Genomic DNA, 25,804 nt, shown 5'->3' on the forward strand with positions numbered 1-25,804 from the left:
AATTTTTTAATAATTTTCACAACAACTAGTATGGTTTCATGTTTATGGAAAAAATATAACCCTAAAACATTTAAATTGTATGTCCAAACAAAAGTTCAACTTCAGACCGATTTAATTTTAAATCATGTGTGAACGAGACGGAAGACTCTACACCAATTAATATGGGTGTTTTTATTTTATAAAATATGTATTTTTTGTTTGTTATTTTTGAATGGACATGCAAAGTCTATTATAAATAAGTAAAAATAAATGAAGGAAATGTTTAACTAAGAATATTGAAATTTCAACGAATCAAGATTAAATATATAAGTATTTTCTAAAAGATTAGTACTAAAAATACATATTATTGTTAATTCAATGTTACATGTGTTTAAGTCCCAAATATGAGGATCAAATTCAAACTTATCAATAGTTTAGGACTTTAAAATGCTATTATCGATTAGTGAAAAGAAGACAAATACAAAAACAAAGACCCTAATTTGTTTGACATTCATAAGCTGTGTGAAAACTCTTTTTGCCAACACTACAAACCAAACAAATGCCATCTAAGTGACATCCTCCAATTAAACTCCGGATTTTACTAAATACATCCCTTTGTTTTATTCGTTTCTAACAAAAAATGAACTTTCATTTTCTTGTCCATTTTTGCTACATTAATTCCATAGTGCAATTAAAAGTGAGCGGAAGGAGGGAGTAATAATTGTATTATATTGCAGTAAAAAATACAATAATAATAAGTTGTTAATTAAGTGATAAAGTAGTTACACATGCATAACACACGTGAATAACACATTGCTAATTAAGCGATAAATAGTTACAAATAGCACATGAAGACTGAAATTATTATATATCAAGTGATGTTATTCTCAAAAAAAGATAGTTTGATTTTTTGATATATCTCTAGCTAGTGTGTTAGTATACAAAAAAAAATTGAACACATTTAGTTTAAAGTTGTACGATTAACAATAAATAGTGAAAAATTCCTAAAAACATCAAATTTTATATACAAAATATATGGTATAGTTAATGTGAATGCCTACTATTATGAACATTCTATATTCTATACACTTAGAAAATACTTTCATTAAAACGAGTTAGCTTTTAAGCTTTCATTATTTATAAATATCTAATTAGTTTTTTTTTTCAAATTAGATTTGCGTTGACTACAACTAAAAAGGCCCTTAATGTTTAGTTCTAGTTTAATTATAAGGAAACTAGTTTGAACTAGTTTATAATTGTTATTAATTTGTTATTACCAAACTAATCTATATAATTTCAAAAACTTAGTAATTAAAAAAAGAACTAATTCACAAATTGATTTTGGCTACAAAATTTGTTAAAATACTTACTACTTAATAATTCGTTGTTACCAAATTTCTACGTATATCATTTCAACAGCTTATTCATTATAATAATAAAAATAATATGTCTAACAAATAAAATTTTATTCATAAATTGACTTTGACTACTAAATTGTCGAAATAATTCACATACCAAATACGTTTTGGAAATGTAATCCAAGGCAAGTGTTATAGATCTTGACTCATTTAGCTAATCTAATTATATTAAACTTTTGAATATGAACTTTTAAAATCTAAAAACAATTAAAATATCGTAAAACCCCCAAAATTATACTAATTCTAAAAATACAAGAAAATTGTTTGCGCATTAAGAAAAGTATAGACCCAATAATAAATATGCAAGGATTTTAGGGGCTTTATATGAAAATAAGTAGCAAACAATTAATTCTCCTTTTTCCTTTCCGGAGAATTAACTAAACGTATTTACTAGTATTTGATAAAAATAGACAAAATATTCTTTTGGGTCTCTTTCAAAACACAAGTTTTTTTTTTTTCTATTTTGAATTGAAAAAAGTTTGTTTTTATTATTACTCTATACTATATATTAGTAGTAAAATTTTGTTTCAATGAAAGTATACAGAATCCAATTGCCTCTGTTCTTCTTTCATTTCTCTCTATTTATATCAACTTTACTTGTTTAAACGCGTTTGTGATAATGTTTTTCTTGAATTATTAATTCTTCTTCTTCTCAACTGGTTTCCCTCTTTCTTGGCCAAGCTGTATTTTTTTCTGAAACTTTCGGAGAAACCCATTTCAGTTTTCTATTTATTTATGACTATTGGCCATTGAAAGAGGGATTTTTGCAGTTTTTTTTTATTGTGGGGGTTGAATCTTGAAAATGAAGAAAGCAAAATTTGATATGTTTATGTCTTGGAGTCGGCAAAGATCGGTCCAAGTTTTGATTTTTATAGCATTTGTTTATGTGGTGTTGGTGGGTTTAGAAGTTCCTTTTGTTTTCAAAACTGGGTTTAGTTTAGTTTCTCAGGAGGGTTTTGCTAAAAACCGTCATTTGAATTCTAAAACTTTTGTGCTTGAGAGTGAAGAGTATGTGGAAGAAAGGAAGGCCCCAAATCGTCCTGTTGATGCGCCAGTTAGGGTTCTGGATCAATCCAGGCCGGAGAGAAGAAGAATCAGAGAATTGCACACTTTGTTATCGAATTTAGCTTTTAATGGAAGCTCCGTGAATATGAATAGCACTGATGGGTTTTCGGGGATTTTGAAGTCTGCAAAAGAGGCATTTGATGTAGGTAAAAAGTTCTGGGAAGAGCTTGAATTGCACCGACAAGAAGCGATTCCTGTAGATTATAATAACAAGACAGAAGAATGCCCACATTCGATTTCGATTTCCGGGTTGGAATTTCAGGAAAAAGGGAGAATGATGGTGTTGCCATGCGGGCTTACTCTAGGGTCCCATATTACAGTTGTTGGGAAACCAAAGAAGGCCCATCCGGAGCAGGACCCGAAGATATCTTTGCTGAAAACTGGTCAATTCTTGATGGTTTCACAGTTTATGATGGAGTTACAGGGACTGAAGACGGTTGATGGAGAGGAACCACCAAGGATTCTCCATCTCAATCCGAGATTGAGGGGTGATTGGAGTGGAAAGCCTGTGATTGAACAAAACACTTGTTACAGGATGCAGTGGGGGACGGCTCAAAGATGTGACGGCTTGAGGTCCAAGGATACGGAGGAAACTGGTGAGACAATGAATTCGGTTTATTGCCTTAACTCTTAACTGCTCCCTATGTTTTATTGAGTAATTGAACTTTAAATTTTGTTCATTGATGTAGTAATTTAAGCTAAAAATCTGTACTTTGGGTGAAGTATGGGTGGTGGATAGGAGGTTATGGTTATGCATCTCTCTGTTGAAAGTTTGACTATTGATTTTAAAGTATTGAAGGAAAAAAATTAACTGAGAATGCATTGTGAGTTGCACTGTCTGTTGTATTGGTGAAGTAGCTTAATGTGTAGGTAACATAGGTTATCTTTTGCAGTTGATAGACAGGTTAAGTGTGAGAACTGGATTCGAGATAACAATGACACTCATTCTGAGCAATCAAAGTCATCGTGGTGGTTAAATCGGCTTATTGCTGGGCGAACAAAGAAGATGTCTATTGATTGGCCATTTCCATTTTCAGAGGAGAAGTTATTTGTGCTAACGCTTAGTGCTGGCTTTGAGGGTTATCATATAAATGTTGATGGGAGGCATGTGACCTCATTTCCATATCGAACTGTGAGTAACATACTACTTAGTTCAAGTTCATATTGGAGTATTTAATTGTGGACTATTTTTAAGGTTCTTTCTTTGTGCTGTCAGGGATTTTCCCTTGAGGATGCTACTGGTTTGTCATTGAACGGGGACATTGATGTTGATTCGGTGTTTGCTGCCTCCTTGCCAGCAACACATCCCAATTTTGCACCTCAAAGACATCTTGATATGTCAAACAGATGGAAGGCACCGCCTCTCCTTGATCAGCCCGTAGATATGTTCATTGGTATTCTTTCTGCTGGCAATCATTTTGCTGAGCGGATGGCTATAAGGAAGTCTTGGATGCAGCATCAGCTAATCAGATCTTCAAATGTTGTGGCTCGATTCTTTGTTGCATTGGTAAGTTGACATAACGGTAGCATATGGAACCTATTGGAAATATTTATTTCTATTAATATTGGTGTTGGTGCTGTTAAAATAATTACTTAATCTTGAGATGGATTTTTGACAGCATGCAAGAAAGGAAGTTAATGTGGAGCTAAAGAAAGAAGCTGATTTTTTTGGTGACATCGTCATTGTTCCTTATATGGATCACTATGACCTCGTGGTTCTGAAAACAGTTGCCATCTGTGAATATGGGGTACGTTTCTGGATTGCCCCTGAGCGTTGACATTAATTTTGTCCCCAGAAAGTTAACCTCATTTATACGTTTGGTTTTTTGCAGGTCCGTGTAGCATCTGCCAAAAATATCATGAAGTGCGATGATGATACCTTTGTGAGAGTAGATGCAGTTATCAAGGAAGTAAAGAAAGTGCCAGAAAATAGGAGCTTATATATTGGAAATATCAATTACCACCATAAACCCCTGCGTAGTGGTAAATGGGCAGTAACATATGAGGTAAGAGCTTGGATCTTCTTGTGCGTCTCTTCCTCAAAATCTTTGCCTCATATTTAAAAAATCCTACGCTGTTGTATAGTTTTAGTCTTGACTCCTAATTCTGTTATATAGAAGTGCATAGTTTCGTATGCCTCATTGTTTAATGATTTTAATTTATAAAATCACCACATGATAGTGAGTAATCAAAATGCTTTAGATAGGTGAGTGTTCTCAAGAGATTAAATGGAGGGTATATAGATAAAGGATGCACCAGTTTCACGACAAATGCACTAGCCAAAATAGTTGTCTGGTTGCTTCCTTCCCCATTAATTTGTCTCAATAATGCTCTTAGGTTTAATTTCTGTGGCCTTGTTGAATCCTACGAAATCTGAGTATCTCATTTCGTCTCCCATTCTCTCTTTTTTTCTCAGGAATGGCCCGAAGAAGATTATCCAGCTTATGCAAATGGACCTGGCTACATAGTTTCATCAGACATCGCTAACTTCATTGTCTCAGAGTATGATAGCTATAACTTAAAGGTAGGCACAAATCCCGCTCCCCTTCCATCTGTGTCACAGTTCAATGAAATATCTAACAAAGCTCTCCTGACTCGCAGTTGTTCAAGATGGAGGATGTAAGCATGGGAATGTGGGTTGAGAAATTCAACAGCTCAAGACCTGTGCAATATGTACACAGCTTGAAGTTCTCCCAATCTGGTTGTGTAGAAGATTATTATTCAGCTCATTATCAGTCACCTAGGCAGATGATTTGCATGTGGAACAAACTACAACAGCAAGGGCGACCCCTTTGCTGCAACATGAGATGAACACAATTAGATTCAGAGAAAAGTAACTGAGAGTTGAGCAGAGAAAGATGTAGACAAGTCTTGCAGTTATAGTACCACCATCTGTAAACTTTCTGGAATCCTCAGTTTTAGATATGATACGGGGCTACTTAGGGGCCCTTCCAAAATTCTTTCATTGTTATCTCTACCGTCTCTCGTTTTTCTTTCAATTTTTTGAATACATTTTCAAGCTCATCTCTGGATGTATAGAAGTAGGGAAATACATGTGCAGAGAGAACAAATCCATACTTTTATATCTATCCTACATAGCATAGAATCAGAGCTTGAGATTCATGCAAGTTTTGCTATCTCCTCTTAGCTAGAAAATTCATTTTCCATAACTTTTGGTTTGTCTTTGAGGTATGTAGTTGACCTATTCAATGTACCAAAAACACAGGTGGTTGTTGTGGGAATGTGGGGTAGGTTCTGCTTGCTATGTGGTGACCATGGTTGATTTTGAAACATGAAAAGGACTAATTGAAGTGACAAAACATAGACATTTTGAGGTCAATGGCTATTGACTATTCATTCCATTTCAAAGGAGAATAAAAGTGTCACCAATTAAAACTTGTAGCAGTGTATATTATTGATGGACTGCGATTGAATTGGAATATGGGGACTACCATACTCTTTGTGGGGGCTGAACTTGTTTTGTCTTTCTTCAACTTTGGCATCAAATGTTACTTTTCCCTGTCTTCCATCTTATTGTCACGCCCCGAGCCTACACCCTGGGCGGGACCGGCACCTGGAGACCATTTCTGGCCCCAAGCGAACCCTTGGCCTGGCTTTCTTAACTCAGCGGAAACCTAACTCAACAGAATAACTCAAAGAAATGCAATATTTCAAAACAACTTAACTTATAAAATATGGCCATAAAGGCAACTCGAATTTCAAAATAGGATATTTACATATATACATAGATAAGAGACTCAAAACTAGCTGACTGACTGTCTGTCTATGAAGCCTCTAAGAAATACTGAGATGGATGTTGGGACAGACCCCACAACATCCTAATAAGACAAAAAAAAAAAAACTAAGAGCACAAATAATTGAGTCCTCCGGAATGCAAGGAGGCTCACCACTAACTCTGGAGTGCTCAGCTGGATCAACGACGGGCAAGATGCTGATTTGGGGTACCTGAATCTGCATCATCAAACGATGCAGGCCAACTGGCATCAGTACATGGAATGTACGAGTATGCAAGCGGGAAAGCCAAAACACAACTTAAGCTTGAAAGGGAATACAAGAGAACACTTACCTCGGCTCTGTACGACTCATGACTAACTGAACTCAATATATAAAGCAATAAGACGCATGCAATATATATAGCTTGTAAAACAGTATAAACATCTTAGCTTGTTAATGATAAAACAATAACAACTCAACTACACTTATATAAAAGTAAAATAACTTATGTGGGAGGTTCTTTAACCGACAACCACCACTATGAGCCCTAGTGATGATACAACGCTTTACCTCGCGTTGCCAAGGACCATCCTATACCTTGCCGTGATATAGGAAGCTAACTTTACTTAGTGGATCCACTAGCCTAATCTTACGTGACCATCTAAAAAGAATGATACGTCAAGTCCCATGTTGGCGCATGGTTCTTATGGAGAGTTGAGTTACTATGAACTCGTGTCCCCAATTCGGTGCTCAATACTACTCCCAAAAATACTTTGGCTCATGCTTTTGAAATAACCTCTTTCTTTGATTGAGATAATTACTCAAAACTTAGCCCAAAAGCTCTTTTGGAAAACATGGCTCCTTTCTTACTTAAATGTAAAAACATTTAGAACTTCTTTGGGAAGTACATAGTTCCCTAATAACTTTGGAGAAATGGACTCGACTCTTTACTCCTTACTTTACTTAAACTCTTTACTTTTGACTTGACTTGAAACTCTTAATTCAACTTGAAACTCTATACTCTTTTACTTGACTTCTAACTTCACTTGACTTGGAACTATCTTCCCTTGAATCGGAATTATGAATTCAAAGTGTCCGATCACATGTTATGGAGGGATTCTTGAATGCTTAGACGTACTTTGGAGTGTCGAAAACAACTATAAAACATAGGTGTATTACTTTGGAACATGCATGAGAAAGTGAGAAAAGGAATGGGGAAAACTTGGCTGGGACTTCGGATTGCTGGTGACACAGATGGCACCTACGGACTCCATCGACGGACCGTAGATGGACTTACGGTCCGTACTGCAGGTCCGTAGATTACTTCAGAAACTTCCCAGAATTCATTTATAAAAAAAAGACCAAGTGTTAACCTACGGTCCTGACTTACGGTCCGTAGGTCAGGTCACGGACCGTAGATCGATGCCCCAAAAACCCAACTTTTGTCCCGATTGACGGTTGACCAGTACGGACCGTCAATCGATCTACGGTCCGTAGGTCAGGCCTGTAGATGGGGATCGATAGCCCAGAAATTGCTGCGAATTGATGGTGATTCAACTTTAAAAGGGGCATACCTCTTAAAATCATAATTTCCTCAACATACAATAGGTTCAACTTAATTACACAACCTCAATCATGTCTCACAAAGAATAATAAGTTCAACAACACTACCAACAACATCAACAACAACTAACAACTTCAACACTTCAACAACAAACCCCAATCTTTTCTCAAATCATAGAGTAAACTTGGTGTGTGTGAGGGAAAGGATCAACCCACACGAAAAGAACTCACATACCTATTAGGGATCACCCCCGACGATAATCCACGACGGAAACTTGTTGATCTCCTTTCTCTTCTTCTTCTCTTATTCTCCTCTCAAGAACCCTAACTCTTCCTCTTTACAATGGGATAAAAGAAATGATCCCAAAATCAGCCTAACACACCATGTAACCTCAAGAGAAAGAATTTGGGAAAAGACCAAAATGCCCTTAAATTTCCGGACGGATTTCCCTTCCAACTGCCCAACTTCTAAAGGGCATAACTCCCTCATACGAACTCGGAATCAAGCAAACTCGATGGCGTTGGAAAGATCGTTCCACGAGCTTCGCAACCATAACTGGAACTACTCCTAACTCATCCTAAGCTAGGAATTACGACTACTAAAAGTTGGCCAAAAACTCATTGATTTCCACACTTAGCCAAATTTCCAGATTTTAAATTTTTCCAAAAAAATGACTACTTTCCAATTTCAAGCTTCTTCGAAGCCACTTCAAATTGTCGGATGTTACACTTATAATTAGAGGTGTCAATATGGACTATAGCCCACTCCATTCGGGCTAACTCATACAGACTTTGAAATTTGATGGATCAGGCTGGGCTAGCCCATTTTTGGTGTGGGCCAAAAAATGACCGGCCCAGCCCATACATATATGGGCTACAGGCTTGCCGGGCCAACTCTCTTTTTTAAAAAATATATTTTTGGACAAATTACAGAAACACACATATTTTGTTTCACTTATTTCCATTATCCCCTGTTACTTCTAAAAATCTCCAAAATTCCTTATTTCTTTAATGTATCCGAGCCAGTATTTAATGTATCCGAGCTACATATTATGTATCCGAACTAGTTTTTAATGTATCCGAGCTACATATTAATGCATCTAACTAGTTTTTAATGTATCCGAGCTACATATTAATGCATCTGAGCTAGTATTTAATGTATCCGAGATAATTTTTTAATGTATCCGAGCTACATATTAATGTATCCGAGCTTCAATTATTGTATCCAATTTTTTTAATTTTTAAGGGATTAATGTAATTAGAAATTTATTAGGGATAAATTGTAATTTCATATTAAAACTATGGGATTTATGTAATTTACCCTATATTTTTTATAATTTTTTAAATTAAATTATAATTTAAAAATATTATCATAAATATTGACAAGATAATATTACATGGTATTAGTGTTACTACTTGTTAATCAAATCCACAAATAAAATTATCTTTATAATATTTATTAAGTTTGATTTCAAGTAAAAACACAAATAGCTAAATAAAAATATTAAGATAATTGTTTTCCAATGATCATAATAAAACACAAAACCTATGACAATATTTCATAGGCTATGGCCTATGTAGTAATTCCTAGAAATTTTAGGGAATTTTTATTTTATGTAGTACATATTTTATAAACATAATTTATAATTAAATTGTAATATTTCAAACTTTAAACAGATTTTGAGTTTAGACTCTTGTTATTTTTAATACTCTATTTTATTTTTATTTTTAATTAATTTTTATTTGGCCCACAGACCGGCCCTATCTATATTTCTCAAACCCCAAATCGGTAGGTTTATTCAGGTCGAGCTAAAAAGTTTTTTTCTTAAATGGTCTCTAAAAATCGTAGCCCAACCCTATCAAATTACGGGTTAGACTAGACCGGCCCAACGAACCTAACCCATATTGATGGCTCTACTATAATAGGCTTTCTTTCTCTAATTTGAAAATGAACTTACAAGCATGTCATGAATTTTGAATACTACTAAACTACTATCTTTCTATTCACTAAAATTTAGTCAAAATCAGAAAAAGTCAGCTACATCTACATGATTGTAAAATTAATCCGTAATGAATTTTGAATACCTACTAAACTACTATCTTTCTATTCACTAAAATTTAGTCAAAATCAGAAAAAGCCAGCTACATGGTTGTAAAATTAATCCGTAAAAATCAATTCGTTTAAGTTTGGACAAGTTAATAATTATTTAACTTGCTCTAACATGTCCAGGTAATGTGTTCCGAAATGCCTTTAGCTGTAGTTAGGTTGTTAAAGACAACGTTGAAACGTGGAGAGTAGTATGCGCTAAACGATCAACACGTCTCATTAGCATCAACATACGTGCCTTTACTTAACCGTTTCCACCTTCATTAATTAAAGTTATCAATTTTATCTTTAAAAAATCTCACTTCTCACTCACTAGTTGCAGCTTCCCAAGACCAAATTTCTGCCATGGGACAAGGCGAAGATTCGAAGACTAAAAATGAATCCAACGTTCAAGTTCAGGTACTTGTCTCCCTTTTTTTTACTTTTGTTCTTATGTAGTTTATTAATTTTTCTGTAATTAATGCCTGTAGGAAAGAGGGGAAATATTCTTCTTTTATCGACCAAAAGTCGGCAAACAAGCAGCACATGGCTCCGACGATGTCCAACGTTTATACATAGTTCTCCGTCTAGAGTCCGGCGAACATTCCGTTGAAGTTAAACAAGACCCTCACTCCGGCAAGGAAGGTGAAGAACTTGTTTCTCACATGGAACCCAACCGTGATATTTCTTCCGATAAGGAACATTCTGGCGGTGAGGGAGGATATGGGACAGAAGAAGTTAATATTGAGAAGGAGCCTTTGCTCCGGTTTATTGTAATGGGTCGGAAAAGTCTCCCGGATCCTAGCAAGAAAACAGGGCATCGTCCATATTGGGGTTTTGTGGAAATGGTGACTACGAAAATCGACGATGTAAAAGCAGCTCTCAAAGGGCAAGAATACGACACGGCAACTAGAGGGCACCGTGTAGTTGCTCCAGCTAGAGCTGTAGGAGAAGGAATTTATAGAATTTTGAGGCATAATCCGAAGAAGAAAATGCATACCCATTTGGTTTACAAGCTTGAATTTCCAGCAGAGGATGAGAAAAATGAACCTCAGGAGGAATTGAACATAAAAAGAGAAGGGTCATTTCTGATTCAGATTAAGAACCCGGAGCAACGTGGAAGTGGATCGCAGTTTAGGGGGCTTCAGAAAAAGAGGAAGGCTACATTTCCAGCTCACTTGCAAGGTGAATTTGGGCAGCTGAGGTACCATCCGGCAGACCCACCGGATTTTTTGAACTATGAAGGGTGTGAATTTCTGCTGATATCTGCTTCTGATGATATAGAAGAGGAATTGGGGTTGGAATTGAAGACGGAAACTGAAGCAGAACATGATCCGTCTTGTTCGGATTTAGTGAGGACTTTTGGTGAAACTGCTCCAATTCGCGCTCCTCTTAGAGGCACTTGGGTTTGAACTTGGTTTGTAGGATTAGTATTAATTATGTACATGTTAGTTTTAGATGTACAAGTGCACTCTGTAAATGGTAAGACTTGTGTAATTAGCAACACTTCTCTTGATCTTTAATTTTGTTTTGCTGTAAATTAGGATGTTTAACAAGTTAATTCCACGCAAATACTAGTCTGTTTGGCTTGATTTGCAATGCTATGTTCTCCAGTGGTTATGTTACACTACTCACATACGTAATTGTGTGACCATAAATTATTTCATTCAGAGGTCATAAGGAATTAGATGACACGGTTAAAAAAGTTGGGCAAAGCCTGAAACTGAAACTAAGAGGAAACTGCAAACACATTGCAGAGAAAGGGAAGACGGTTTCAGTCACAGCTGTATTTGACATAACTTGTGAGAAGTGTAAAAGATTATCAAACTACCTTTGTAGCATAAACCGACAAACCTTTTTTAGTACATTACCGTGCAAACTACGTACCACAATCACCAAAACAGGCTCAACATATGGAGTGTAGAGAAAAATGACACCAAGCATCTAACTAAATTAATGGTTCTAAGCATCTAAAAGTGATATTTCTGTTACAATATTAGTGATAATGTTATTGTACAGCGAACAAGAAAGAAAACTCTCATCGAATTTCCCCCACCATTTCTCATAGGTGAATGTAGAAATGCCAAAAAAAAATGACTACTCAATCTACATAATTTTCTCACTTCTGATTAGCCCCACTTTGGATAAACAAACTGCATCACAGTTGCCAAAATTTTCCACGGGAAACACAACTCCTTTGCTTCCATCATGGAGTGGATTCAGAGTTAACTATCAGCTTGCAACACCAAACTCCAAGCAACAGATCTCAGGGTAAGACATCAGAAGTCATCTGCACCTTCATCTTTCATCACTGAATTAGGACCATCATCGAATCCAGGACCCGGGGCAAGCTCATTGAGATCAAGAAAGCGCCTTTTCCCTCCACTTTCAACATCATCTTGATCTTGATCTGGACTGCTTGTTCTCTTTGGTACATCATTTTGATCAACTGTTGCCATCTCAGAAGGCACATCATCAACCGGTTGCTCAACTTTCATCTCCTCATTGCCATTGTTTTCCTCTGTGTCATCACTTCCCATTGAGAACTCTGCATTATCACTTGCATCATAATGCTCTTCGGATCCATTTGACTTCTCAGGTTTCATTGACTCGGTCTCTGATTCTGACATCTCTAAATTGCTATAGTTGATGCGGTTTCTGGTTGCCCTGTTACTGCGTCTTAAACCTGACTGAAGGTTGCCCACTGACCTCAACTTGGTTTCTCTTCTTGTGCGGCCCGGCAGTTTCTTAAATCTCCGACTCCGAGGCTCATCGCTCTCCTCACTAGCGCTTGGGGAATCTTCATCTTCATATTCCTCTTCTTCATCTTCAGGATTTTCTTCATCCCAATGGTACTCATCATCTCCTTCTGAGCTACTTGACATCTTCCGCTGTTTCCGTTTCCTTAAATATTCTTCATCATAAACCGCTTCACCCATTATATCATCATCACTGTCAAAATCTGCCTCATTTTCAGATAATTCTTCAATAAACTCTGATGCAGAATAGCGTTGGGGTCTCTGCCTCCTACGGTTGCTACATGTAAGAAGAGTACCAGTTAGTCATTGAAGGAAAGACCCAAAGAGATCTCAAAGCACATGGAGCAAATACCTTCGATCTAATTGTTCATCGTGATGGTCTTCATCATATTCATCATATTCAGGTGATTTAGGAGAACGCACTCTGAAAGACACATGTTGTGACAAGTGTGGAGGACTACCCAATCTACCATTTGTAGAAGTTTCATGCCTTGTAGCAGGATCTCTCCTCAAAGTATGTTCTGCAGATGGTTGACCATTCCTGAAGTGAGACAGGAAAGAACATGTCAGCATATTACAAAAGACACAGACAGGGAGAGACTAGCCACTAGAAAATCATTCTTACTTGGTTATCTTGATAGCCTCATTAATTGACCGATCATAATCATCTGCATAGTAACCAATGTCCAATTAGACACCAAATACTTAACCACCACAAAAGCAGGACCAAGTAAAATGCACTTACCAAATGTGTAGGTCACAGGCTTCCTATCCCGCAAGGAGCGTCCACCAGAAAGACCATCCATATTTAGCATGTTATCAAGCATCAATGCCTGTCTATGTTGTTTCTTCAGCAATTTCTCTTTTCTCTGCACAAAATACAATCTCAGAACAGTCCCATAATATGAAGTCAAAAAACAGAACAACTCAGAGCTCGGGACAATGAATGGTAGATTACCTTGTGGACCCTCTCAACCTCAGCAAGCATGTCATTTTTCAACTTCTTTCCAACAGAAGCCTCTGTTCTATTTTTACTCGAGAACAGCTTCTCCTATAGTCATAGAGGACGTACTTCATAATGAGGCAATAGTGTTTGTAGGAAACAAAAAGAGAAAGGAAATAGGGTTACAGAAGCAAAATAGTTGGGTCATCAAATAGTGTTAAGGGGAAAGTGATGATATTAAGCTGGGACTGATGTCCTCAAATCAAAGGTGATGGTTACTTCCCAAATTGCTTCGTTTTAGTAGGGAAGGGAAAGCTTTACAGATGGAAATGCAAGGTCATCTGGAAATCTTACTGATTCAAATCAAACCAATTCAGTAATGAAAACACAGAAATGTCATGCCAACTATAAAACTACTTCCGATTTCACTTATCAGCATCTTACCAGATTTAACACAATGGTGTGTTGTGTGTGTGTGTGTTGCACAATACACACGTATACACATACCCACACTTGGCTAATTTACTTCAAATTTAAGTTGCTATCACCAAATACTTTTCCGTTCTGCTGAGGTCCAAAGTATTGTCAATTAATGACAACAAAAATTGATCCCCACAAGATCAGGAAGGCGAACGATGAAATTAAGAAAATGAAAGAGAGACTATTGGTTAAAAGCTCATTAGTGAACTTGGATTTATATTCTAATTTCTTTAAAAGGGAGCACTAAATTTCACTCTGACTTACAGGCAAAACCCTCAAAAGCTTTGTCATGGAAACAGAACCCATCTTGGAACCAATAAGGATTGGTATACCAATTTTTACGAACACAAATAAAAAACAGTATAACTAGTGCATTGCAGAGAAATCCCTCAAATACATTGCCAAGGAAATAGAGCCCATGTCAGCATACAATCCATGGCCTCCCTCATCCCCATATTTCCTTAGCAAGCCATAAAACAACAATCAAACAGTGTTACTGCCACTATCTATTTCACTCACTCTTCATTGTACTGCTTAAACACAATTTACAATTTGATTACACAAGAAGATTCAGGTTAAAATCTTAAAGTAGCATTCAAGTATCATAGGCAGCGCCTCACCAACCTTTCAGCAATAATCCAATATCACCACCAGTGGACACAGATAGCATGCGGCAAGATAACATTAATGGATGCATATGGTTTTCATCAAGTCCAATTGTTACTTAAGAGCAAGAAATGTTTACAAGTATGATGACAACTCACAATAGAACAGAAGCTAAAGCACGAGAAAAAATTTATGGTTCTAACTGTAAGAATTAAGGTTGCATGTCATCTGCACCGTCAAGATAAAAATAGTAAAGACACACAACTTCATTTCTCATCTTTTAGGTAGGAGAGTATAACCAATGATTTCCCCAGCAAGAAACATGCAACCTTGAGGACTCAAGCACAATGTTAATGACAAGGATATAAAAGAGCAAACCCCAATCCCTCATATAGAACTATAGAAGAGCATGGCCTATTTTCTACTTTTCATGGTTCAAAAAGGTTCAACCGTTTGTAGGCTTATCCAGAATTCATTGTTCAAGATACCTGCACAATAGGTTTGAAATTCAGATTCCCCTTCTGTGTAGGTTGTAAACCAGTTGATGGATATCCTTCAGGGGAAATATCCCTTTTAATTCTGAACCACCAGGTGATGTCTCCTTTCTAATTCCAAATTAAATTTTGCAGCAGATACAGAGCTCAATGCAGAATAGAGAATGAGCAAGCAAGCAGTCTGTGTTCTTATGACATTTCCTCAATGCAAGTAACTAATGAAGAACCTCCATTCTTCTAAAAAAAGGGTGGGCAACCCATTTTAGAAGAAAGAGTTTTGACTGGAAAGAAAGAGAGAGAGAGAGAGTGGGGCACCTCAATCTTTTCTTTGCTTGCTGACACTCTGTTGCGGACTGCACAAAGCAGTCAAGGTACTGTAAAGTCATTCTATCAGATCTTATCAATTGCTACACAAATTTCACAATGGGCTTGGAAATAATTTTGGAGACTACAGACCATAAAAGGTGGCCTTTTCTTCTTGGGTTATGGGTGCATGAAGTCTGCATGACTCAAACATAATTGGTAGAAAAGAGACATATGTACAGCAAATCTGTGCAGAAGGAATTAAAGACAATAATCATCTCTATTTGCACTGTTCATTTGGTACCTAATTGTGGAAACTGTTCATAAACTTCTTCTGATGTTAAATAGGTTATGGCTTTGATAATAGCTCGTTATAGGGAGGAAGTTTGTACATGAAACCCGCTTCGTAATGTGCAGTACTATCTCAATGCTTGCACTTGCACCTCCACCCCCACCCCCAGATAAGTCCATTCAAGACAAAAGGTCTTTCAACTAGAATCTACATTTTTTCCTCTCTTCTCATTAATCTACATAATAAATGCTAATAGCTTATCCACCACTTACTAATGTTGTCTCAAATAATACCACAATCATTTCTTTTCCAGTGGGTTGGAGAAAGTTCAACAGGTATGCACTGTTATGAAGCTCTCCAGGTAAAAACACACTTACTGGACACACAAGGAAAAAAAAACTTTCTGAACTTGATAAAAGATTAAAACTCAAAAGTTACTTCTTCAAACAGACTTCTTTGTCATCACAAACCTCTATGTCCTACGCATGCAACGGCACAGCACAACAAATACTCAAAAACATTGGCAGATAAATAAAAGCTAGAGTTTTTCATTGTTCTACTAGATTGTGTCTAAACTAGCACAAAGATAATCAGGCAATTAGTTACTTTAAGACAATCAAGTGAGAGATCAACCAGAGTCTGTAACTCTGTATATCATCTTATTTACAAATTTCTACCTGCCTCAATTAGCATTTCCTTCCAAGTATCAGCTAAAACTGCCCACGATGTTAAGTTAAGACACTTAATTATTCAGACTGCAATTATCATAGAAGAAATGCCTTTTGACCGAGATTTAAGTAGACTAGATATCAACCTAGTTAATAAAAGAAAATAAGTTAATAACCAACCAATCACATTTCCATATAAAGATATCTTTTTAAAAATAGGAAAGAAATATATTTGCTTAGAGTAGATTACGAGACCACAAAAGATGACTTCCCATGAACGTGACTGCTTTTTCTTTAAAATGCATTTTGCACTAGACACTAAACGGAGAAAAATCAGCCGTACCGAACCTAGTTGGGTTTGGATAAGATTACACTTTCTCAAAACCAAAAATTGAAAAAATCATGTTATTTCTAAAACCAAACCGGTAACTGAATACACACCCCTACTAATACCTACTGTGTGTAGTATCTAATTATTGGTTGAATTTTCCCCTTTTCTTATTGTATCCTTGGGGGTCATTTGGTTTGAAACCAGGTTATCCTGGGATTATAACCAAGATTATATATCTCACCCTCTAGATGGCATAGATATCATATAACTGGTTTTACCTAATACCCTCAACCAAATGCAGGGTTGATTTAATCCAAAATTTCATACCAGGAAAACTGACTTAATTCCTCCAACCAAACGGCCCTATATTCTCATCTTTTGAATAGAAATCCTTATTTCTTATTAACCAGCACTTCACCTATGACTTCAATTTTTGAAAAAATATCTAGTTGTGGACTGGTAATCTAGGTTACTGGCAATATGCAAAGCAAAAGGCAAGCCTTAAAAATTAGAGAGGAAAAAATGAAATTAGAAGTTATATACAGTAAAATTATTGAAAAATCAATTACTAACGATGCAAGGACTTTCCAATGATCTTTCCACAATTCCATTCTGCAAACTAAAACATAATGGATAGAATATAAGTGATTGACCATATTAAGAACTTACAGAAACATCCTGGAATTCGTCCAAGTTAGTTGCAACAGTTTCCCACTGATAACATGAGTTAGGTATTTGTGGTACAGTCTTTCCCTTTCCTTTCTTGATTTCGATCTTTCTAATCTCTCGGTACAGTCGATGCCCAATTATGGGATCATTCTCATACCTGCAAATGAAGTAAAAAAACAGACTTTAGCAATGAACATTGACCGTGAGAAAATACTATTCTCCATCAAGTGCTGAGAGAACTTGTAAAAATCACTATTCAAAGTAATCAAAACCGAAAAGCAGCAAAAAGGCCATCACAAAGCACCCATTGAGATTGAAGTGTGGGCTTCAGCAAATAAAAGTGCCAATGAAGAAAAAATAGAAGATAAGAAATGTTATGCAAGAAAATGTAAATATAAACACAAAAATGTATTATTTGGACAGAAGACTGGAAACACTATAATTAAGCTATCGTGCGCCCTTAATGACAACTCATAGGTGAAGGTGTGCAACTGTGCATGCCTTGGCACCTTGATGCCTACACTAAAGTGCAAATTAAGGGAGGTGAAGCGCACAACTGAACTTCACTGAGCTTCAGGGCTTAAGCGCACTAACAACACTGTCGCTATTATGCACAATATCTAAGAGAAATGGAATTATTGGAAGCGAAGTTACTCTTACCAGTAAGAAATTCCATGAGAATCACCACCAATACGTTCTTTTCGGAATAGTGATAGGTGAACACCTTGTTTCAAGTTTTCGTCAATGTAGTTACGAATATCTTCTTGCTGCACAATAAACAACCATATTGGGACCTCAAGTGACACATTTTAAAATTAAAAAGTTTCAGCAAGTACACATAAAATCAAGAGTAGGCTATGTATGTTTGTATATCATCAGAGTACGAGGCGATCAAGAAAAGTTTGAAGGACTACTCTGCCTATCTTTATTTATTTTTTTGAGTAAGGCCTCACCACATCTGTATTTATAATAATATATTAGAAAGAACCATCTCATAAAATTCCAGCAAATCCTTGATTTTTGAGAAAAAATATTTTTGTACTTCTCTTCTTACCCTTATGGATGGAAGAAAATTACAAGTGGTAGACCTATCTCTATCATTTAGGTTCGATGATGTGGTGCATTTAGAAGATCCCAAAACCAGACATTTGAATCTCCTAAAAGAGTACTTGGACCAAAGTATGAAAAATAGGTTATAGATTATACTAACAATCACCCAGTTTATCCCTTTTGACAATTTGAAGTGCCTTCTTCTCTTCCTTCTCTTAATTTAAATATAATGCTCTACAAATCCACTTAGCTAATAGTACAGACATCTGTATGATACTATGATGCAGGAAAGTGCAGTACTGCGGTTAAGTTTTTTCCCCCTTTTTTATATGTGTCCTTTTGTTGAGAAGCAAACGAGGCCCCGTACAGGGGAACTAAACCTAATTCTAGAAAAGACGTAACATAATTCAGACACATCTAGTAAACGGAGAACTTCACCAAAAGAAACAGGTTAATGATAGATTTCCAAAACTACTATACCTTTCATTTTATGAGATGTTCCAAATGTGTGAGACAACTACGTCCACGATCAACAATGGCAGTCCAATTTCACTTATCAAGAGCCAAACAGAATTAATCTCTGCCTATGGTAAACTTGTTTTTTTGGAAAATTGCAATGAGAAAGATTGCACATTCATTTAGTTTCTAAGTGTCTGAATCAATTAACGAAGTTAAGTCTGATTTACCTCTGATAACTCAGATAGATATTTTCCTTTTTAAAATATTTTTTCTGGATAAGTTCCTAGAGAACCAAGTCTAAGGGCAACCCTACTACAATTCTAGCATCTTTTCTGAGTATAATACTTTTGACTACCTCAACTCTAACCAAGTCAAACTGAACCAATGAGAATGTGACAAAGATGGTTTAAGAAATCATTAGCCTTCAAGAATCATTGATAACCCAAGTGAGCTAGGAACTAACGTAAGTACAAAACAGATACCAGGAATAATGGTGAAAAAGATTACGATTTGAAATACCTCAACACGAATATCACACAATGCTTTCAAAATCACCACGCGGACTGCAGGATCTAGTGCACTATATGCTTCAATTTCAGCCCTGTAAATTCGAAGGTACTTTGTTAACATACACAAACTTTTTTTTTGACAAGTACATACGCAAACTATAAGCACTTCAAGAACAAAAATCTATGTTACTCACCCTTGTGCTGCAACTATAGGTAGTTCCCCCTCTGCAACCTGCAGCAAGTTATCAGTTAGCTATTTAAGCATATGCACAACAAAAGCTCACTCAATTTGATTAAATGGTAAGTTACCCAATGCCACCAATCTCTTAATTTCCTGCACAAAACAGTAATCCATGTATTGTGTCCAAGTGCCATTCGAGTAACCGGTGGGATTGCCTACAGAGATAGGGGAAAACAGAAATAAGAAAACAAAAAAACTTACAAAAGGTAGAATTCAATGTTAGTGTATTTAAGCAAAAAGTTACGACAATGTACTAGGAATGAAAATGTATTTATACAGGTATGTTGTATCATTGGTGGTTAAAATCATTGAAACATCTTTCCTTTTATTGAGTTTTTTTCACTGAAATATTGGAAGCACAACTTTAAATATAAAGCTCAAGGAGAAACAAATTATGTCCCAGAGTAGCCTCCCCATAGAACATAAAAGCTAGCTAAAGGAATGGCCAAGAAAACAGTCCTCTTAACCAGTAAAATAATATTAAGGTGAGGCTCAAGGACAACGAGAATGGGGACAAATTATGGAGGCAAAGATTGAGAGCCTAGTAAAAATGGCAGATTAGAATCCAGAGTTCTCTAATCTGTAACGCATGGGATGAATTTGCAGTTAACTTTAAATTAAAACTTCTCTAATCTGTCAAGCATGGGATGATTTTTCTGATCTGTCGAGCATGTTCACCCCAAACGCAAGCCCATCTTTCTTTTGGTTTGTTCCTCCAATGAGTATCATATTTACTTGGGATAAAAATAGGAATACCTCCTTCGAGCAATTCCTCTGTCACACATGAAAATCTACACCAAACCCCTGAAACACCACACCACCTTCCTCAAAAGAGTTAAGTTTAACCTGACTAAACATGGAACAAGGGCAATGACCAACTATATGCACACAAGACATCATTTCTCCATTACTATTTACTAGTAGCACCAAACATGACTGTTCCTCTTTGGTAATGTCAAAATCAGCAGGATGTATGCCCATCTCAAAGAATGCCACCCTATTTGGTTTCTGACAGCTATATTATACAAAGGTTACAAACCATAAGGCCACTAACGACTCACATAGTCTACTGAGAAGTAAGGAAGAGATCCAGAGGAGCAAATACTGCTAATATCCAGAGGAGCAAATACTGCTAATATGTTCCAATCACACTCGCAGTGTTTAAATGAATAAAACATTAATCACTAGTAATCCGGTATGGACAATCGACCTAATCAAACTGAATGGCACTAATGCTCAAACAAATCATAGTATTGATTACAGATCATCATTGTCTACCTCTACTTAAGATATAACGTCCTCAAACTTCTTTTAATGCCATTTAGGCACCAAGTTCTATCCCTATCATGAAAATTGAAAAGTATATTAACTTTCTCCATCTATTTTCTCTCAACCGCATTTGCAACATCTTTGACCATTATAGGCTGAGATTTCTGTATAAAAATTTCAGGAAGGATGACCTGGTAAAAGAGATATCTCTTCACGGTAAACATTTCATGCCTGTCACACTTCTTCCACTAACTTTAAATAAATACAAAACCTTTATCATATAAGGTTAATATTTAATCTGCTCAACACTTATGGTCAATGTCAGCAACATGTCATAAGAAATACTACTTATTCCGATCCCCTCCCAAATGAATGCATGTTTGTTGGAGCAAAAACATATATCTAAGGATTAGCTCCACAAAGGACACAACTCCTTCACCAGCAAGATATTGAAAACAATGTTTCTCTACCTGATGCTAGTGATTGAACAAAATTCAGACCAAACTGCATATTTTTCAGGGTATAGATGCATTGTTATGCATGCAAAAGTCACTTAAAAAGTTAATTCTACATGTTTCTTAGAAAACTTTTTATACAGATTCGAGGACTTAGCACAACGCATAATTGATATCAGAATTTCTCTACCCAAATTGTCCTCAACTCCAAGTGGTTCCACGGCCCTTTTAACAGCATCAAAGGTTAAAAAGGTGGAAACTTGGCAGGCATCCTCACCCCCAATGAAGAAAAAAACATAGGAGAACAGAGAATACTAGTTTTAAAGATGGGGCATAAACTCTTTTCAACTTTCAAGCAGCAGATAATGCAAGTTTAATTCAAAGGTCCATAAATACGAAAAATAATTACAGTTTTGTGAAAGGAATCACCACAGCAAGAAGAACTACAGTCAATTGTGAAGGTACTACACCCAATTTACAGAAAAGCTCAACTTCCACCAAAATCAAATGAAGTTGGACAAATTCACCAACCTTTAGCAATGGCATATGTATATCACCAAGTGTATCATTCGGAGTAATCAATGCTGTTTCAAATTCCTCAGCTGAAAACTCCACTCTAATATTCAACAAAGGCCTAAAAACCTACAACCTCACAAAAATAAGTAAGCATTTATCCCCAAAAATTGCACATGTAACATAAAGTTCCAAACTTGATCAGCTTCAAACATACATTCAAGAAATTCAATATGGAAGCTAACTGCCACATGGACCGTATATTCCACCGAGGCAACTGCGATGGTTCGGGCTCTCCCACAAGCTGTGTGACAATCTTGCCACATTGTTGCCGCGAAGAAGGCGACCCGTTTTCACCTTCCTCTACCTCCTCCTCCTCATCACCTTCTTGGGACTTCTCTTCATCCTCCTCCTCCCTCAACAACCTAGCCGCTAGCCTTTCTTTCCTACCTGCAGTCTTTTTCTTCCTGACCTTAGAAACAGCCTCCGCCTCTGCTGCTGCTGCTGCCTGTAACCTCGCCGCAGCCCTTTTGGTACACTCCCTCGCCGGCCTCTCTCTCCTAACTATATTACTACTACTATTATTAGCATTACTATTACTGTTAAAGTTATTCTGTGAACTTTTCTTCTCCGGTGAATGGGAAGCTTTGTTTTGAGAGTTTTCGTTGTGGGTGTGGTTAGTTTCGTGTTGGATCGGAGAAGAAGAAGAAGAGGGTTGTGGGTCGGACATGATAATGAGGGGATCGGAGAAGGGATTGTCTATGAAGGGTTTACAGGTAGAGATCGTCGGGTTGCATTGAAGAAAAAGAACCCTTTACAGAACAAGTTTGAAGAAGAAAGCTGGGGTTTTTGCTTTGAAATATTATCAAGAACTGCAAAGCTCCTGCCACTGCAACTGTAAAAAGAAAGCATCATCCAAAAAAATGGAACATGGGTAATAATCTTGCAATAATGATGGTGATAATTAGCAAAAAAAGTTTCGAGCTTTTTGGTGTGTTTAGTGTTAGTTTTCGAAAGAGAAATTTAGGGAAGACGGAGAAGGGAGAAGAGAATTTAGGGATATCTGAGAAAACTATTTTAAGGGGTAAAAGGGAAAGAGTGATGAGGGATTGGTGACTGGAATGGTAAATTTAGGTTAAATTGGGACTAGAATTGGTAAATTTGACAACTTTTGGAATTTATTTATATTGTGATTTGTGAATGAAAAATTATGAATCCTGCATTGAGACAACTTTGGTTAAGACTTGAGGGCAAGGGTTTTCAAGAAGGAAGTATGAAACGACGCCGTCTAAGTACTGTTGATGTATTTATTTTTTTGACAGAAAAAATGTGCCAGGTGCTCAGGTCAACTAGTGAAGAAGGGCAAAAAAAAAAATGTAGGATTGTTTCCCTATAATGTTACAAAAGAGGTGGGGGGATAAAAATTCTTGACCACATGAAGATTCCATTGATTATTGTAGAAGCTAGATTATAAGTAATTTAGGCTTGTTCAAAATTAAGATACAACATAAAGTACTTGTTAGCCATACCAAGATTCAACATTTACATTACTAAGGAAAAATAGTTAAACTTTTTTATAACGATGTTATTTGTTTGAATATTATATGATATGATATGAAAGTTGATTTTAATGAAGATTAGGTAATTATAGTGAACTATTGTTATAAAAAAATGGTTGTCAATATTTAAAACTGATTGTATAATGATTTTTTAAAATATTCATTGTGACTAATGTTAAGTGATCTATACGCGCGAGTAAACTATGATGATAGATATATTAATAATATTGTATATTTAGAATTTAAAATAAAATTTACAATTAAAAAGTGGATAAAATATATCACTTCAAAAATTTGTATTAAAAACACAATACTTGTTGCACCTCATCGTATATGTAGTAAAGAACAATAGACAAGATGAGTCTCACATATGTTGGGTGCTTGGATCATTTATCTCTCTCTATGTAGTTTAGGACAGTTATCACTCTATGAATTAGATTTTTGTAAGAAAATTTGAAGAGTATCTCAAAAGGAAAGTGTCTTGTATAATCATTACAATAAAAAAGATATTTAGTAATAATAAATTATTTTTTTAGAGATAATATTTAAAGTCGTTAGTGGCATTTTATCTAGAGTGATGATTATAAATATTCATATTTATCATTGTCGATAATATAATACAACAAAAATTATATTATTATCACAAAATTCTTTATTTATATGTAATGTATAAATTATGAAGAGTACTCTTTATGGGCATGCGTACGTGGTATTTTTTCCTGAAGGCAAATTGATGAATTTGTCCCTCTATTACACATGAGATATACGTGAGACCTAATTTAAATTTGATTTAACAAAAATCATTGCTATATTTTGAGTCTACAAGACATTAGCTAATTAATTTCATTATCCAAAATTAAGTGAGTCATTGTTTCAAAATCATAATCATTGTCTCCTAACGACTAGTGAACAATTATTTGTTTTTTTCTATAATGGTCAGATTTTTTTCTATTTATCTATATTCTTTCTTTGTGAGCAAATGAACCAATTAAGATTTTTTAACACTATTTGATAAAAGTTCTACTTTTTGATATGAGAAATCTTTATTAATTCTNTTTAAAGCATATTTTCTGGGTAATAGTAAAGAAGGGACAGAATATTCGCAAAAATCACAAACCCTATATTTTTACAAAACCCTAGCTTTTTGGAATTCATTTAACAAAGCATGTAAAAATCATTAACAATCCTAACTTACACAAGGAAATCTTCAAGATTGTAACACGAACAAGACGAATCCAACTTCAATCTGGAGGAAATCGCGAAGATGGAGAGCTTCAATTTGGAAAAAATCGCGAAGAGAGAGAGAGAAGTGTTCTGTCAATTTTAACGATTTAGGAATCTTCCCCAATTAAGATATTTACAAATACACGTCGGATACATGTGGTAGTTGTTAAATGGTCATTCTATACACGTCGGATACACGTGGGGAGCTTAAATACACGCGCCACACAGTTTATGAAAAGTGATAAAAAAATGCTTAGATGGTTCAAATCTGGGGTGGTAGAGGTGTTCAATAGGTACTAGGTGTAGTTGAGGTGTCTAAATGAATAATGAGGACAACTTTGAGGGGCTACAGATGACTTTGGCCTAATAGAAAATTTGTTAAATTCTAGTGGAGTCACCTATATCGGATAAAATATTTTTAATGAGGATAATACAAATATATTTTAAGTAATCAATAATTATTAATGAAGTTACTCTTCGTTCCTCATTTAAAATGGATAGAGTAACCAAAAGAAAAACAAAACCTTAAAGAAAATGATGCACTATATTGCTTGTACATTTGATGATCTTTTATGGAGAAGTTATTTTATAGGCTTGCTAAATAGTAGAACGTTAGGATTTTGTAATATGAGATTAAACAAATTTTATTATGAATTGTGGAAAGATTATTCTCTTTAATAAAATTAATTAAAAACTGGACATATCTCGCTAATGTTACACTACCTAATTGAGGAATTTTTTTATTTTTTTATAAAAAAAAATGGTGACGAAATATGTACTTATCATTTTGAAAATGGTTCTAAAATTAATTTCCGATGTTATTTCTTCTCTTGATGCATTAGAGTGTGTTTAATTTACTCAATCTTCAAGAAATTGTTTTTCAAAATAGATATGTTCAAATAATTAATAATCTGCTAATTTTAATATATAGCCTGTTTTGTAAATAATCGAGTAGATATACTCATAATCTTTACCATGATTATTAAAATTCATTGACAAGATTTTTGAAATATTTGAGGTGAGACTATGATATTAGATATAGGGAAAATCAGTGGCAGAGCCAGGATTTTCGATAAGTGGGTTCAAAATCTGTAGAAATAGATAAACGAAGTAGCCGAAGGGGGTTCGACATTT

General features: G+C 35.6%; 3 protein-coding genes across 3 annotated transcripts; 2 read left to right on the forward strand and 1 right to left on the reverse strand.

Moving 5' to 3' along the window:
• Window positions 1-1,933: 1,933 nt before the first annotated feature.
• LOC125859860 (hydroxyproline O-galactosyltransferase GALT6-like) lies at window positions 1,934-5,400 on the forward strand. The gene is made up of 7 exons (XM_049539698.1): window positions 1,934-3,058; window positions 3,356-3,594; window positions 3,679-3,969; window positions 4,082-4,210; window positions 4,295-4,468; window positions 4,879-4,986; window positions 5,064-5,400. Exons 1-7 carry the CDS (start codon window positions 2,200-2,202, stop codon window positions 5,271-5,273), a joined length of 2,010 nt encoding a protein of 669 aa, XP_049395655.1. The 5' UTR covers window positions 1,934-2,199; the 3' UTR covers window positions 5,274-5,400.
• Window positions 5,401-10,161: 4,761 nt separating this feature from the next.
• Window positions 10,162-11,426, forward strand: LOC125859543 (uncharacterized). Its single transcript, XM_049539311.1, has 2 exons — window positions 10,162-10,266; window positions 10,338-11,426. Exons 1-2 carry the CDS (start codon window positions 10,213-10,215, stop codon window positions 11,256-11,258), a joined length of 975 nt encoding a protein of 324 aa, XP_049395268.1. The 5' UTR covers window positions 10,162-10,212; the 3' UTR covers window positions 11,259-11,426.
• A 365-nt stretch (window positions 11,427-11,791) lies between these two features.
• Window positions 11,792-23,059, reverse strand: LOC125857986 (DDT domain-containing protein DDR4). Its single transcript, XM_049537643.1, has 12 exons — window positions 22,105-23,059; window positions 21,906-22,016; window positions 19,719-19,805; window positions 19,604-19,641; window positions 19,420-19,501; window positions 18,052-18,158; window positions 17,392-17,548; window positions 13,564-13,656; window positions 13,351-13,474; window positions 13,231-13,273; window positions 12,958-13,146; window positions 11,792-12,882 (listed from the first exon to the last, which is right to left on the reverse strand). Exons 1-12 carry the CDS (start codon window positions 22,615-22,617, stop codon window positions 12,126-12,128), a joined length of 2,301 nt encoding a protein of 766 aa, XP_049393600.1. The 5' UTR covers window positions 22,618-23,059; the 3' UTR covers window positions 11,792-12,125.
• Window positions 23,060-25,804: the final 2,745 nt, after the last annotated feature.

This window comes from Solanum stenotomum, chromosome 3, assembly GCF_019186545.1.
Source record: "Solanum stenotomum isolate F172 chromosome 3, ASM1918654v1, whole genome shotgun sequence".
Classification (NCBI taxonomy): Eukaryota; Viridiplantae; Streptophyta; class Magnoliopsida; order Solanales; family Solanaceae; genus Solanum; species Solanum stenotomum.

Excerpts from the sequence above, each read along its gene's own strand:
- LOC125859543 (XM_049539311.1), top strand. The coding sequence starts at position 10,213 with ATGGGACAAGGCGAAGATTCGAAGACTAAAAATGAATCCAACGTTCAA. Across the intron at positions 10,267-10,337 it reads AATCCAACGTTCAAGTTCAG|GAAAGAGGGGAAATATTCTT; the intron begins GTACTTGTCTCC and ends TAATGCCTGTAG.
- LOC125859860 (XM_049539698.1), top strand. The coding sequence starts at position 2,200 with ATGAAGAAAGCAAAATTTGATATGTTTATGTCTTGGAGTCGGCAAAGA. Across the intron at positions 3,059-3,355 it reads CAAGGATACGGAGGAAACTG|TTGATAGACAGGTTAAGTGT; the intron begins GTGAGACAATGA and ends TATCTTTTGCAG. Across the intron at positions 3,595-3,678 it reads CCTCATTTCCATATCGAACT|GGATTTTCCCTTGAGGATGC; the intron begins GTGAGTAACATA and ends TTGTGCTGTCAG.
- LOC125857986 (XM_049537643.1), bottom strand. The coding sequence starts at position 22,617 with ATGTCCGACCCACAACCCTCTTCTTCTTCTTCTCCGATCCAACACGAA. Across the intron at positions 22,017-22,104 it reads CCATATTGAATTTCTTGAAT|GTTTTTAGGCCTTTGTTGAA; the intron begins GTATGTTTGAAG and ends GTGAGGTTGTAG. Across the intron at positions 19,642-19,718 it reads TAAGAGATTGGTGGCATTGG|GTTGCAGAGGGGGAACTACC; the intron begins GTAACTTACCAT and ends AACTTGCTGCAG.